The 16,520-nt window shown below is 46.7% G+C and overlaps 1 protein-coding gene across 2 annotated transcripts in view; it reads right to left on the reverse strand.

The window, feature by feature from the left end:
• Positions 1–4,633: 4,633 nt before the first annotated feature.
• Positions 4,634–16,520, reverse strand: part of aadat (aminoadipate aminotransferase) — a 91,196-nt gene continuing 79,309 nt past the window's right edge. For both annotated transcript variants that reach the window (XM_068029288.1, XM_068029287.1), the window contains exon 14: positions 4,634–14,218. In XM_068029288.1, coding sequence (XP_067885389.1) covers positions 14,177–14,218 — 42 coding nt within the window. In that variant the 3' untranslated portion in view covers positions 4,634–14,176. The remainder of the gene's footprint in view (positions 14,219–16,520) is intronic.

Consider the following 16,520-nt stretch of genomic DNA (forward strand, 5'->3'; position numbering starts at 1 on the left):
CAGTACTTTTAAGGCTGAAAGCTAAAATGTAATGAAAAGTATCATGATCAAGGATTAACTCTAAATACAACGTCATAAGTCACTTGTTGATATTGGGCCAGTTGTGCAGGGACAAAAGATGAAAATAAACTCATTAAAGGAACACTCTGTGCAACAACTGTTTTGGCAAAGATGGACCATCACATGCTCTGGGAAAGTTAAAAAGCTGAAATCCTGCAAGTATCTGCAAACTGAAACAAAAACAGGAAATGTAGGAAATACACAGCAGGTCTGTCAGAATGTGTAATATGTCAGCCATGCTGCATTTCCTATATTACAAAGGTCGTGGCACTTCAAAAATGCTTCATAGATGGTAAAGTGCTTCAGAACATCCTGTAAGGCGCGATATACATGAAAGTCCTTTTCAGCCTAAATGCAGCAGTGGTCCTACCATTGCTGCAAACAGAAAATCTACTGGGACAATATGCTGCACGACTGGAAATACTCAACAGGTCTGGCAGTGTCTATGGAGAGAGAACAAGAGTTAACGTTTCAGGTCTGTGTCATCACAGACCTGCAATGTTGGACAGAACTTTACTGGCCCCTGGGTGGCAGGAATGAAGGCAGGGTCCAGTAAAACAGCGGCGAACCACACAGAGCTCCCTGACGTCAGGGAAATTCCCCAGGGCTGAGCAGCAAGGCAGATTAGCTGCCTTCTCCAAGAAGGCGGGAAACCAATTTGCATATTTAAAGACCCAATTAGGAGCCATTTTACAGGGCCGACAGCAATTTGCTGACGGTGGAGTGTCCCCATGCCGCATAGGCAGGCCGTCAGCTTCATGGAGGCAGTCTGAGGGTACCATTGAAGCCTTTGCCTCCAGAGGGGAGGCAGTGGCATAGTGTTAATGTCACTAGACTAGTAATCCAGAACCCAGGCTAATGGTCTGGGGACATGGGTTCGAATCACACCACGGCAGATGGTGAAATTTGAATTCAGTTAGTAAATCTGGAACTAAAAGCTAGTCTAATGGTGACTGTGAAACCATTGTTGATTGTTGTAAAAACCCATCTGGTTCACTACTGCCCTTTAGGGATGGAAATCTGCCATCCTGACCTGGTCTGGCCTACATGTGACTCCAGACCCACAGCAATGTGGTTGACTTTTAAAATGGTCTCTGAAATGGAACCTGGAATGATAACTTTGCTTTTCTCTCCACAGATGCTGCCAGACCTGCTGAGTTTTTCCAGCACTTTCTGTTTTTATTTTTTTTAAATTACTACTTTTGAGGTTCTGCTTGCTAATTTCTTATCTAGCTTCCTAAACTCTGAGTGCAGGACCACATCCCTCTTCCTACCTATGTCATTGGCACCATGTGGATCACAACCGCTCTCTGTTCACCCTCCCCCTCTCCCTACATCTCAGCATTCTTTTGCTGTATTAGCCTTCTTTATTTATTTGGTGACAGTTCCCGTGTCCTCCGTTATTTCCATAGAGTCATATATGGCACAGTAGGAGGCCACTTGGCCCATCGAGTCTATGCCAGCTCTCTGTGGAGCAATCAAATCAGTTCCATTCCCCCGCTCTATCCCTGTAGTCCTGCAAGTTTATTTTGTTCAAGTGCCCATTCAATTTTCTTTTGAAATAATTAATTGTCTTTCCTTCAATCAACCTTGTAGGCAGCGAGTTTCAGGTCATTACCACATGCTGTGTAAAAAGCTCTTCTTCACATTCCCCCTGCATCTCCTGCCCAAAACCTTCAACTTGGGCCCCCTAGTCCTTGTCCAATAAGCTAATGAGAAGATGTTTTAAGTCTACCTCATCCAAACCTGTCATAATCTTGTACACCGTTATCAAATTTCCCCTCAATCTCCTTTGCTCTAAGAAGAACAACCCCAGCTTCTCCAATCTAACCTTGTAGCTAAAATCCCTCATCACTGGAACCATTCTGGTAAATCTCTGTACCCTCTCAAGGACCCTCACATCCTTCCTGAAGTGTGGTGACCAGAACTGGATGTAATACTCTAGTTGTGGCCTAACCAGAGCTCTATAAATGTTCAGTACAACTTCCCTGCTTTTGTACTCAATATCTCTATTTATGAAGCCCAAGATCCCATATGCTTTGCTAACCACGCTCTCAATATGTCCTGCCACCTTCAAAGATCAATGCCCATGCACCCCCAGGTTGCTCTGTTCCTGCTCATTCTTTAGAACTGTAATTATCAAGTATTTTTTCCCTTTCCCACGCTGGAACTGTGCAACATGGAAGAGGTTGATGTGTGTGTAGCACTTGCCATGTTGAGTGTCCAACAACAAGAAGCAGACCAAGTGACCACTTCCCTCTTGGCTATCGCCTGATTGGCCGGCTCCAGTCTAATATCTGAGCCCAATGTCAACAGTATCTTGTGAACAATTTCCTGGCAATTCCTTTGCAACAAACATCAATCCTCCTCAGAGACAAGTCAAAAGGTAGGATTTGGTGTTTTGGGTCGGGACACCAGCATTGGGGTCAAATGCGGGTCCCGGCTCTGAACTGTGCCAGGTGCAGCCAGCTGACATCCAGTTTGGCTGGATCAGCCAATTAGAGGCTAGAGGGTGTGCTCGCCATTAAGAACGGCAGGCTGGCTCTCAAAGCTAGAGGGGCCGATAAGGAAGGAGCTGCAGCCTGCCGTTGCAGGTAAGGGAGAGAGAGGACGCCTCCATATTGAGGCGTCCTTTCAGCACTTTTAAAACTTTTGAAATAAACAATGGCCACAGCTGATATATCATCATTGTTAGGGGATAAGCCCTCCACGGGTCAGCCTGTGGCTACAGCTGGGTGAGGGTGGGGCCTCAGAGTCAGCATGCCACCCACCCCACACCGTGGTCGCTCCAGGAGGCTGCCTCCAGGCAGCTGCCGTGCTCACGGCACTGTGGGGGGTCTGGCAGGCTGACTGGTATATTCCAGTCAGTCTCTTTTAAATTCATTTTCATGGGATGTGAGCATTGCTGACAAGGCCAGCATTTGTTGCCCATCCCTAATTGCCCTTTCGAAGGTGGTGGTGAGCTGTCTTCTTGAAATGCTACAGTCCATCTGCTGCAGGTACACCCACAGTGCTGTTAGGAAAGGAGTTCCATGATTTTGACCCAGTGACAGTGAAGGAACGGCGATATAGTTCCAAGTCAGGATGGTGTGTGGCTTGGAGGGGAACTTGCAGGTGGTGGTGTTCCCATGCGTCTGCTGCCCTTGTCTTTCTAGGTGGAAGAGGTCGCGGGTTTGGAAGGTGCTGTCGAAGGAGGCATGCTGACTTGCTGCAGTGCATCTTGTAGATGGTACACACTGCTCCAACTGTGTGCCGGTGCTGGAGGGAGTGAATGTTGAAGGTAGTATATGGGGTGCCAATCAAGCATGCTGCTTTGTTCTTTACAGCTTCCCGATTGTTGGAACCACACTCATCCAGGCAAGTGGAGAGTATTCCATCACACTCCTGACTTTAGATGGTGGTCAGGGTTTGGGGAGTCAGGAGGTGGGTTACTCACTGCAGAATTCCCAGCCGCTTTCCTGCTCTTATAGCTGCAGAACTTATGTAGCTGTTCTAGTTGAGGGTCTGGTCAATAGTGACCCCAGGATGTTGATAGTGAGGGATTCAGCAATGGTAATTCTGTTGAACGTCAAGGGGAGATGATTAGATTCTCTCTTGTTGGAGATGGCCATTGCCTGGCTCTTGTGTGGGGCGAATGTAACTTGCCACTTATCAGCCCAAGCCTGAATGTTTTCCAGGTCTTGCTGCATGTAGACATGGGCTGGTTCAGTACCTGAGGAGTTGCGAATGGTGCAATCATGAGCGAACATCCCCACTTCTGACCTTATGATGGAGGGAAGGTCATTGATGAAGCAGCTGAAGATGGGTTGGGTCTAGGACACTACCCTGGGGAACTCCTGCAGTAGTGTCCTGGGATTGAGATGATTGACTTCCAACAACCAGGACCATCTTCCTTTGTGCTAGGTATGACTCCAACCAGCGGAGAGTTTTCCCCCTGATTTCCATTGGCTCCAGTTTTGCTAGGGCTCCTTGATGCCATACTCAGTCAAATGCTGCCTTGATGTCAAGGGCAGTCACTCTCACCTCACCTCGAGTTCAGCTCTTTTGTCCATCTTTGGACAAAAGCTGCAATGAGGTCAGAAACTGAGTGGCCCTTGCGGAACCCAAACTGAGTGTCACTGAGCAAGTTATTGCTGAGCAAGTGCTGCATGAGCAAGACTGACGACCACTTCCATCACTTTGCTGTTGATCGAGAACATACCGATGGGGCGGTAATTGGTCGGGTCAGATTTGTCCAGGACATACCTGGGCAATTTTCCACATTGCCAGGTAGATGCCAGTGTTATAGCTGTACTGGAACAGCTTGCCTAGGGATGCAGCTAGTTCTATCTCTGATCAGTGGCCTTAATTGGCCTCTTAATGACCTTACCCACTACTTGTTGTGGGTGGGGGGTGGGTAGCCGTTTCTTCCCCCCTCACCCCCCGATCCGGCCTCCAGGAAAACAGCAGGATGATGCCAGTGAACCAGCAAGTCGGCTGGTGGCGCCAAATAACGCATCCACTTGCCTCTGTTCCCGCCCCAAATCAGGGTGAAAACCCTGCCCGAAAGAACCCCTAGTACCACACAGTAACATTTTCTCAGATCTTTTTATTCAATGGGTTAAAGGTTTGGGGAAAAAAACATTGGAAACAATCTTATTTTATCCAGCTCTCACACCATAGTTATTTCAGAGAACATTCTGGTAGGTTTACAAAAGCAGGCCGGAAATTACAACTCACATAATATATTTTGCCCGATTTTAACTGTAAGTGAATGGGTCAAGTGTGTTAAAATATCCCCCACTATGTCTGCAGGAGTTAGTACTTTCCGTCTGGTTTTGTTTCTACCTGGCTGTCAGGTGACATGGTGTGCTCTGGGTGTTGTCATTCCACTCTGTGTGTTGCAGATGTACACAAGGAGGGTTAAAATTGCAATATCTCACTCACATAAATGTGAATACATCACACACAGAATACGTCAATGGGAGTTGTAGATTTCAACTCATGAATTTGACAACTCATGCCCTTAAATTCCAAAAGAAAGTGCAGGCTTATCTGAGGAAGGTTTGCAAACAATTAGGGTATTTTAGGTGCTTGTTCAGTGATTTCAAGATTGTGTAATCTTTGTGTGCGTGTTTGTCACTAACGTTATTCCCAAGTGAAGTGGCAAAATGCTAGATGAAAACTGTGTGAAGATGATTTATTGAACACTTTGATTTTGTTAGATTTGATAAAAATTAAAGCATCTCCTAACTCAGTTTCCCTCCAGACCACATTGGTGCCTTTGATTCACTCGCACTAAATGGCGCCTTAAAAGTTAACAATTTTTTGTCCTTTTGAGATGTGACACTTTGAAGATAGTGATGAAGGAACATTTGAGATATTGGGCCTGGTGCCACTTCAGTACAGACAGTTAAGAGGAGATTCAATGAAGGTTTTACCAATTGACAAAGGTGAAGTCAGCAATGATGGGCCATCGAGTCGAAACCCTCAGCAAGTACAGTGCACTTTAGTGGTTATAGTGGAATGGACTAGCAACCCAGAAGATTCTCAGCTTCGATCGTGAATATCACGTTTGTTTGTTTGGCAGGGCAGGGGATGGGGATGGGGTGTGGTTAATCAGCACTGGACCTGTTCCCATCAATAAACAAACTGCACGTGCACTTCCAGTATTCAGGAAAGGGGAACAGCTATGACTGTCTTTGCTGCCGAGATCATCATGATTTCTATAAATATATAGGCTGTTATGTGAGGCAAGGGAGGAGATAGCAGGGGCTCGGACACAAATTTTCAAATCCTTTCTGGCCACAGGAGAGGTACCAGAGGATTGGAGGACAGCGAATGTGGTACCATTATTCAAGAAGGCTATCAGGGATAAACCAGGTAATTACAGGCCGGTGAGTCTAACACCAGTGGTTGGGAAACTATTGGAAAAATTCTGAGGGACAGGATTAATCTCCACTTGGAGAGGTAGGGATTAATAGACAGCATGGCTTTGTCGGGGGGAGATCGTGTCTCACTAACTTGATTGAATTTTTCGAGGCGGTGACTAGATATGGAGATGAGAGTAAAGCAGTTGATGTAGTTTACATGTACTTCAGTAAGGTTTTTGATAAGGTCCAGCATTGGAGATTGTTTAAGAAGTTAAGAGCCCATGGGATCCAGGGCAATTTGGTAAATTGGATCGAAAATTGGCTTAGTGGCAGGAGGCAGAGAATGATGGTCGAGGGCTGTATTTGCGATTGGAAGCCTGTGACCAGTGGTGTACCACAGGTATCGGTGCTGGGACCCTTGCTGTTTGTAGTGTACATTAATGATTTAGACGTGAATATAGCAGGTATGATAAGTAAGTTTGCAGATGACACGAAAATTGGTGGTGTCGTAAACAGTGAGGAGGAAAGCCTTAGATTAGGGACGATATAGATAGGCTGGTAAGATGGGCGGAGCAGTGGCAAATGGAATTTAATCCTGAAAAGTGTCAGGTGATGCATTTTGGAAGGACTAACAAGGCAAGGGAATATACAATGGATGGTAGGACTCTAGGAAATACAGAGGGTCTGAGGGACCTTGGTGTACTTGTCCATAGATCACTGAAGGCAGCAGCAGAGGTAGATAAGGTGGTTAGGAAGGCATATGGGATACTTGCCTTTATTAGCTGAGGCATAGAATATAACAGCAGGGAGGTTATGATGGAGCTGTATAAAATGCTAGTTGGGCCACAGCTGGTGTACTGTGTACAGTTCTGGGCACCACACTATAGGAAGGATGTGATTGCACTGGAGAGGGTGCAGAGGAGATTCAGCAGGATGTTGCCTGGGCTGGAGCATTTCAGCTATGAGGAGAGACTGGATAGGTTAGGGTTGTTTTCCTTAGAGCAGAGAAGGCTGAGGGGGGACATGATTGAGGTATACAAAATTATGAGGGGCATAGATAGGTTAGATAGGAAGAAACATTTTCCCTTAGCGGAGGTGTCAATAACCAGGGGGCATACATTTAAGGTAAGGAGCAGAAGGTTTAGAGGGGATTTGAGGAAACATTTTTGCACTCAGAGGGTGGTTGGAATCTGGAACGCACTACCTGAAGAGGCAGGAACCCTCACAACATTTAAGAAGTATTTAGATGAGCACTTGAAACGCCATTGCATACAAGGCTACGGGCCAAGTGCGGGAAAATGAGATTAGAATAGTTAGGTGCTTATGACTGGTACAGACATGATGGGCTGAAGGGCCTGTTTCTGGCTGTATAACTCTATGGCTCGATATGTATATTTTTAAACTGTCCAATTCTGTGAATATCAATTTCTTTAAAACAAATAAGTCAGACCCACAAAAAGGATGTGAAAACTGGGAATACACTTCAGTTGTGTACAGACTGTCACTGCAAGATGTTTTTCAGTTAAAAATTCAAAACATCCTGGAAGTTCTGAGAAATTAGGGACGTTGCCAGCCTACAAATGGTTGGTTCTGACGAGTCCATTTGCCATATTAATGGTGATGTGGGAAGAGGCCATGCAGATAAGTGGTGGAATTCTGGGATACTGCTGGCACTGCAGTGATCAGAGGCTGGGGTGGGGTTGATGGGGGAGGCGAGTTCAGAGAGCAGGGAGACTGGAAATCAGGCCTAGAGAAGAGCTCAGTCAGAGGTCGTGTATATTGGGACTGATGAGCTGGGAGCAATGACCTTGCTCCTCCTGGCTCCACAGTCAGAGGTTAAAACTTATATTTCTGTTGCAGGTATCCTGCAGGGATAGCAGGTAGATGAGAAATTGCATCATCTTCTGCTGCTTCACTCCACTCCCATAGCCATCCGGGTCAAACTTCCTCTAAGGGTTCGTCCCGGCCCTCGTCTAGATGTTGCACCTTTCTCTAGTTTCTCTTCTATCTTCCCTCGGCGAGCTCTTGTCTCTGAGACCCACCTCCTGCTCCTTCGACCTGATTCCTAATAAACTGTTGACCACTTAACTTCCCTTCCTGGCTCCCATGTTAGCTGATATTGTTAACAGTTCTGTGTGTTCAGATACTGTCCCTCTCTCCTTCAAATGTTCCGTCATCATCACTTCTCCTCAACAAACAAACCTTGACCCCTACTTGCAAAATACGGCCCCATTTTCAACCTCCCTTTTCTCTCCAAAAGTTCTTGAACCTGTTGATGCCTCCCAAATCTATGCCCATCTTTCCTGGAACTCCATGTTTGAATCACTCCAATCAGGTTTCAGCCCCTGCAAAATACCCAAACACCTCTTATCAAAAACACAAATGACATCATAGCTATCCATGACAAAGGTAAACTTGCTCTCCTCAGCTTTCACGACCTGTCTGCAGCCTTTGACATGGTTAACCACCTCACCCTCCTCCATTGCCCCTCTACTGGTGTCCAGCTGGGTGAGTCTGCACTCACCTGGCTCCATTATTATTTATTTAATCATAGCCAGAGAATCACTTCCAATGGCTTCTCTTCCTGCTCCAGAACCTTTATCTCTGGTGTTCCCCAAAGTTCTATCCTTGGCCCCCTCCTATTTGTCATCCAATGCTGCCCTTTGACGACATCATGATCTTGAGCTTTCTTGACTCCTCCACTGTCTCTAAATGATCAGACTGCTTGTCTGACATCGAGTACCATCGAGCTTAGATTTCCTCCAACTAAATATTGGGAAGACTTTGGTTCCCCCACAAACTCCGTTGCCTAGCCACCGACTCCAACCCTCTCCTTGGAATTGTCTGAGGCTGAACCAGACAGTTCACAACTTGGCGTCATATTCAACCCCGGGATGAGCTTCCAGCCGCACATCTGCGCTATCACATTCCCAACTCTGTAACATCATCCAACTCCGCCACTGCCTCAGCTCTTCTGCTGCTGAAATTCTTATCCATGCCTTTGTTACCTCGAGACTCGACTATTCCAAAGCATTGCTGGACGGCCTCGCACATTCCACCCTCTATAAACTTAAGGTCATCCAAAACGATGCTCACTGTGTCCGAAGTAGCACCAAATTCAATTTACCTACCTCTCCTGCGCTCGCTGACCTACCTTGGCTCCTGGTTAAGCAACACCTTGATTTTAAAATTCTCATCCTTGTTTTCAAATACCTCCATGGCCTCACCCCTCACCATCTCTGGAATCTCCTCCAGCCCCATAACATATATCTGTGCTCATCTAATTCTGGCTTCTTGAGCATCCCCGATTTTAATTGCTCCACCATTGGCGATTCTGCCTTCAGCTGCCTAGGTCTAAGCTCTGTAATGCCCTCCCTAAATCTCTCCACCTCTCTCTCTTCAAGATAGTCCTTAAAAACCTATCTCGTTGACCAAGTTTTTGGTCACCTGTTCTAATATTTCCTTATGTGGCTCAGTGTCAAACTTTGTTTGATAAGGCTTCCGAAAAGGGCCTTAGAAGGTTTGACTATGCTAACGGCACTATATAAATATAAATTGTTGTTGGTTTCTCTGGAGTAATGTCCATGAGTGCTGAACTGCCTCAGAACAAATTAATCTTGCAGCACAGACCTCAAGTAGGCATTAGGCCACCTTATGCGCATATCTATTGGCTATCCCTCGCAGGCGAGGATGATTGTCTTCCATGAGTCCGCAGATGACTGATGAGGCTAATTCGGGATTTGCAGACGTTATGGTACATAGTTTTGTTTGCACTGGAGCGCTGACTTGGGTTGCATTAGAGTGCGACAGTGGAAGTTTGGTAACTGAGGGTAATTAAGGGCTAATTTTATCTTAAATCTAATCTGTCTTTTATTTAGCAGATTAACTTAACAATTGCTGTTAGGGTTGGAGAAGGTGAGTTTCAGACCAGCTTTAAACAGGGTTCACTCAGGCTCAGCTTGCAGTTGCATCTTGTTAATTAGAGAAGTGGCTGAAACCAGTTTTCAGGGGGCTAGAGTCAGTCAGTATAAAAATGAGCCATCTTACAGTGCTGACTTTGTTTGCACTAGAGTGCTGACTTGGGTTGCATTAGAGTGCTACAGTGGAAGTTTGGTAACTGAGGAAGTTCGGTAAAGAGGGAGTGAGGAGCTCCTTTCATTTCCTACCTGTCCTCAGAGTGAGGAGAGCCAAGAGCTTCCAAAGAGCACAGCTGACTGGGAGAAGACTCGGAGGGCGGAGTTCCGGACTGGTAAGTAAAAAAAACTTACCTCTGGGAAAAAAGCTGAAAGTGACGTCACAGGAAAGCTGTGACCTGATTGGCTGGTAGAATTTTTTTTTTACTGAATTTGAAAATAAAACATTGATAAAAATGGATTAAAACCCTAATTAACTAATTAATAAGTGGAGTAACTAAATCAGAGGGAGGAGATTACTGTATTTAGTTAGCATTTAATATTTATAGTAGGAATCTAGCACTAGGGACCATATAGTTATTATAACAATTTAGTAAGGATTTCATAAGTATTTATTTATTTTAAATTAATTTATTAGTTAGTGCTAGAAATGTCAGTTAGAGGGGTGAAGTGCTTCATCTGTGAGATGTCGGAGGTCCGTGATGTACCCAGTTGCAGCTCCTCAAAGACCGCATGGATCGGTTGAAGCGGCAACTGGATGCACTTAGGAGCATGCAGGTGGCAGAAAGTGTCACAGACAGGAGTTTTAGAGAAATGGTAACACCCAAGGTGCAGGCAGATAGATGGGTGACCGCTAGAAGGGGCAGGCAGTCAGTGCAGGAATCCCCTGTGGCTATCCCCCTCTCTAACAAGTATACCGTTTTGGATACTGTTGGGGGGGATGGCCTATCAGGGGAAAACAACAGCAGCAGCCAGAGCAGTGGCACCACGGCTGGAACTGTTGTTCAGCAGGGAGGGACAAAGCGCAGAAGAGCAATAGTTATAGGGGACTCTATAGTCAGGGGCACAGATAGGCGCTTCTGTGGACGTGAAAGAGACTCCAGGATGGTATGTTGCCTCCCTGGTGCCAGGGTCAAGGATGTCTCTGAACCGTCAGGGGGCATTCTGAAGGGGGAGGGTGAACAGCCAGAGGTTGTGGTACACATTGGTACCAATGACATAGGAAGAGTGATGAGGTCCTGCAGGGGGAGTTTAGGGAGTTAGGTAGTAAGTTAAAAAACAGGACCTCTAGGGTTCTAATCTCGGGATTACTCCCTGTGCCACGTGCCAGTGAGGCTAGAAATAGGAAGATAGTGCAGCTAAACACGTGGCTGAACAGCTGGTGTAGGAGGGAGGGTTTCAGATATCTGGACCATTGGGATCGCTTCAGGGACAGATGGGACCTGTACAAGAAGGACGGGTTGCAACTAAACTGGAGGGGCACAAATATCCTGGCTGCGAGGTTTGCTAGCGTCACTTGGGAGGGGGGTGGGAACCAGAGCAGTAGGACAGCAAGTGAAATAACTGAGGGGGAACTAGTAAATAAGGCCAGTAAGACTAAGAGGAAGAGCAGGCAGGGAGATGTTGCGGAGCACAGAGGGACTGGTGGTCTGAAGTGCATTTGTTTCAATGCGAGAAGTGTACCAGGTAAGGCAGATGAACTTAGAGCTTGGATTAGTACTTGGAACTATGATGTTGTTGTGATTACAGAGACTTGGTTGAGGGAAGGACAGGATTGGCAGCTAAATGTTCCAGGATTTAGAAGCTTCAGGCGGGATAGAGGGGGATGTAAAAGGGGTGGGGGAGTTGCATTATTGGTTAAGGAGAATATCACAGCTGTACTGCGGGAAGATACCTCGGAGGGGTCGTGCAACGAGGCAATATGGGTGGAGCTCAGGAATAGGAAGGGTGCAGTCACGATGTTGGGGGTTTTCTACAGGCCTCCCAACAGCCAGCGGGAGGTAGAGGAGCAGATATGTAGGCAGATTTTGGAAAGATGTAAAGGTAACAGGGTTGTAGTGGTGGGTCATTTTAACTTCCCCTATATTGACTGGGACTCACTTAGTGCTAGGGGCTTGGATGGGGCAGAATTTGTAAGGAGCATCCAGGAGGGCTTCTTGAAACAGTATGGAGATAGTCCAACTAGGGATGAGGCCGTACTGGACCTGGTATTGGGGAATGAGCCCAGCCAGGTGGTCGAAGTTTCAGTAGGGGAGCATTTCGGGAACAGTGACCATAATTCCATAAGTTTTAAGGTACTTGTGGATAAGGATAAGAGTCGTCCTCGGGTGAAGGTGCTAAATTGGGGGAAGGCTAATTATAACATTATTAGGCAGGAACAGAAGAATTTAGATTGGGAGCGGCTGTTTGAGGGTAAATCAACATCTGACATGTGGGAGTCTTACAAACGTCAGTTGATTAGAATCCAGGACCAGCACGTTTCTGTGAGGAAGACGGATAAGTTTGGCAAGTTTCGGGAACCTTGGATAACGCGGGACATTGTGAGCCTAGTCAAAAAGAAAAAGGAAGCATTCGTAAGGACTGGAAGGCTAGGAACAGACGAATCCCTTGAGGAATATAAAGATAGTAGGAAGGAACTTAAGCAAGGAGTCAGGAGGGCTAAAAGGGGTCATGAAAAGTTATTGGCAAACAGGATTAAGGAAAATCCCAAGGCTTTTTAATATGTATATAAAGAGCACGAGGGTAACTAGGGAAAGGGTTGGCCTGCTCAAGGACAGAGAAGGGAATCTATGTGTGGAGCCAGATGAAATGGGCGAGGTACTAAATGAGTACTTTGCATCAGTATTCACCAAAGAGAAGGACTTGGTGGATGATGAGCCTAGGGAAGGGAGTGTAGATAGTCTCAGTCATCTCATTATCAAAAAGGAGGAGGTGTTGGGTGTCTTGCAAAGCATTAAAGTAGCTAAGTCCCCAGGGCCTGATGCAATCTACCCCAGAATACTGAGGGAGGCAAGGGAGGAAATTGCTGGGGCCTTGACAAAGATGATTGATGAAGGAAGGGCTGTGGATGTTATCTATATGGACTTCCGTAAAGCCTTTGACAAGGTCCCGCATGGCAGACTGGTACAAAAGGTGAAGTCACACAGGATCAGAGGTGAGCTGGCAAGATGGACACAGAACTTGCTCAGTCATAGAAGACAGAGGGTAGCAGTGGAAGGGTGCTTTTCTGAATGGAGTGATGTGACTAGGGGTGTTTCGCAGGGATCAGTGCTGGGACCTTTGCTCTTTGTAGTATATATAAATGATTTGGAGGAAACTGTAGCTGGTCTGATTAGTAAGTTTGCGGACGACACAAAGGTTGGCGCAGGCTTGGAGGGCCGAATGGCCGGTTCCTGTGCTGTACTGTTCTTTGTAGGTCATTTGTTGTCATGTGGGATGTGTATACGCAAAGTGCGTGACAGCCTCTTCAGGCCTGGGTGTAGGATACCTCTTCTTTGTCCCGACCCAATATAGTGGGTGATGTCTTGCCGGTCGCTTTAGGGAAGTAGATGCCTGCGTAGTGCCTGAAAAAACTGGAAGCAAGCAGCCCAATTTCTAGGTCACTAGATCTCACCATTAAAGAAATAAAATGTACTGGAACACATCTGGGTGGCACAGTGGCGCAGTTGTTAGCACCGCAGCCTCACAGCTCCAGTGACCCGGGTTTGATCTGGGTACTGCCTGTGTGGAGTTTGCAAGTTCTCCCTGTGACTGCGTGGGTTTTCGCCGGGTGCTCCGGTTTCCTACCACAGCCAAAGACTTGCAGGTTGATCGGTAAACTGGCCATTATAAATTGCCCCTAGTATAGGTAGGTGGTCGGGGAATTGAGGGAAGGTGGGGATGTGGTAGGGGACATGGGATTAATTCATTCATTAGTATAAATGGGTGGTTGATGGTCAGCACAGACTTGGTGGGCCAAAGGGCCTGTTTTAGCGCTGTATCTCTAAAATAAAGAAAAATCTCTCAATGATCAGTGCAGACAAAGCAGGCCAGTCAGCCAATAAAGCTCTGCTTTCCTAAAGCAAGTTGCGATCCCTCATCTGTCTGCCTTCTGGAGGACTCTGAAAGACAGTTAGCAGCTGCATATCACTCTTTGCATGAAAATAGTTCTTCCCAACTTCAGGACTAAACTTGCTCGCATTTTTAAGCCCTTACTTGTGGTTTATCTTGAAACAGCTATAGAAGATCCTTCTACAAAAAACAGTTAATTAAATACCTCTGGGAAAAAAAGATTTTATAGAACACGTTAAGTTTTCATCGAGTTTGTGAAGAGATCCGTTTTGTTGTGTGCAACCTTTTCATTAAGCAGTTCTACACAGATTCTTTGATGAGGGTGGCCAGTCTTTGCAAACCCTGGAAGGGATAAGAAAAATGTAAATGAAGAATGCTTATTCCATCATTTTATTTCATTACTTTTCAGGATGATAGGCAAAGTGTACTCTCTGAAGTTTCGAAGAATGAGAGGTGATCTCATTGCAACGTAGAAGAGTTTGATAGGGTAGATGCTGAAAGAATAGGCGGGACACTGGGCCGCATTTTGCCAGCGGCAACCAATTAAGTGTCTGCCACTGCTATTACGGATTGTGTCCCATTCCCAAGAGCTGCCAGCTCAATCAGAAGGCCAGCTGATCAGCAACCTCAGTCATTGGCCACTGCAGGGGTTACACCTGGAGGATGAGGGCTGTGTGCCCTCAAAGTCAGGTAAGGGGGGGGGGGCAGGGGGGGTCTGGGGCACTGGGCCAGTCAGACGGGCCCCAGCAAGGGCAGGTGGGGGGGGGGGATCACTGTGCCCAAAAAGGAGGCTCCCCCCCCCCCCCCCCAACCACTGGTGCCCAATGGAAGGTTGCCAGAGTTTACCTTGCAATTTCCCCATGCAGTGGTGGCCCCCACCCAGCCACAGGTAAAATGCCAGCACAGGTGGGAAAAGGCCTTTAAATGGTCACTTCACTGGCTCAACTGGGCTCCAGGCCAGAGGCCATCTGCTAGCTTTCCCACTGCTGGAAAAATGGCCTGGCTGCAGGAAGACATTGGGAATACCATCAGACGCTTTCCTGCCATTTTGCCAACCTTCCGCCCAGCCTGTCCCCAAAGACCTGGTAAACTTCAGCCCAATGTTTCCCCTGGCTGGAGAGTTAAGAACTAGTGGCCACAGTCTCAGGATTAGTGGTCAATTATACAGGACTGAGATGAGGAGAAATGTCTTCCCTCAAAGGGCTGTGAATCTTTGAAACTCTCTATATCCCAGAGGGCTGTGGGTGCACAGTTGCTGAGTATATTCAAGACTTGAAATTGGTAGATTTTTTGGACTCTCAGGGAATTAAGGGATGAGGGGATTGGGTGGGCAAGATGAGTTGAGATCGAAGATCAGCCACTGTTGTATTGAATGATGGAGCAGGCTTGAGGGGCTGTATGGATTACTCCTATTTCTTATGCTCTTACTAACAGTGACTCGCAAAACACGTGCAAATTACTATAATTAACCAATTCCATCATCTCATCCATCCCTCCCATGTCATTCCATCCCTCCCATGCCATTCCATCCCTCCCATGCCATCCCCAACCCAACCCATTTCCATCCTGACCCCCCCTCTAAACCCGCAAGTAGCAATTCCTTGGCTGACATCTTGAAAATCATCTAATTAAAATTCAACAGGATTGGTTTTTGCCTGAACTAAACACAGGGCAGCACTGACTCACAAAGTGGAACAGGATCTCAGCTTCACTCCTTAACTCGGGATGGGTGTGGGTGTGTGGGGATTGTTGGGGGGGAGCGGTACCATCCTAGGTCGGTCCTGCTACAATCCTGACCGCTGACAGTGGCCAATGCGGAGCTGCTGACCGAGCCGGCGCGGGTGTTTAAGTGATTCTAAGTAATGTTCGCACATACTCATCTCCCAGCTATCGCATGTTAACACCATCGGAAGGAGGTGAGAAGAAAGGACAAATCCTGGTGCTTTCTGCTGATTTCCACCTCGGCTTTAAAAAAAATACAACCGACGTTCATAATACTCAGGGAGATTCCACACTGCTTCTCTCTCTTTGTCTCACACACACATACTCCATCACTGCATGGAGACAGCAACACACCAACTGTTGGCATTGCAACAGTATTTCTTTAGATCCCCATCCCATGCCATTCTATCCTTCCCATGCCATCCCCCTCATGCCATGCTCATCCCATTCCTTTCATCCCTACCCTATTCCGCCCCGTCTTCCTATTCCATCCCTCCCACGGCATCCCCTCTAACCCCCTCCTCCCCATCCCCAATTTGTCCAGCCAGGGTAACTTTGTTGTTGGGCTCCCCTTACCTTCCACTATTCCTTTTCACCACCAACTGCCCCCACCCCCACTGCCACCAGTTGCTGGCAGCTGCATGGGTGTCACACACTCCAGTCCTCCCCACACTGCTCGTGTGCCAGGCTCCACCCACCAAACCAACCCACTGACCAAACAGAAAAGTGTGGACAGACAAAAACTGCATATTATTATAATAAAGTAGAGAAAAAGAGACTTGCATTTACATTGTGCCTGTCACAACCACCTGACATCTCAGAAGGAACTGTAATTTACATAGCACCTTATTGCAACTCAGAAATATCTTTAGGTACTTTGTGTACAATTAATTAATTACTTTTTAAATGCAAAATCACTTAG

This window comes from Heterodontus francisci, chromosome 4 (assembly GCF_036365525.1).
Source record: "Heterodontus francisci isolate sHetFra1 chromosome 4, sHetFra1.hap1, whole genome shotgun sequence".
NCBI classification, from domain to species: Eukaryota; Metazoa; Chordata; class Chondrichthyes; order Heterodontiformes; family Heterodontidae; genus Heterodontus; species Heterodontus francisci.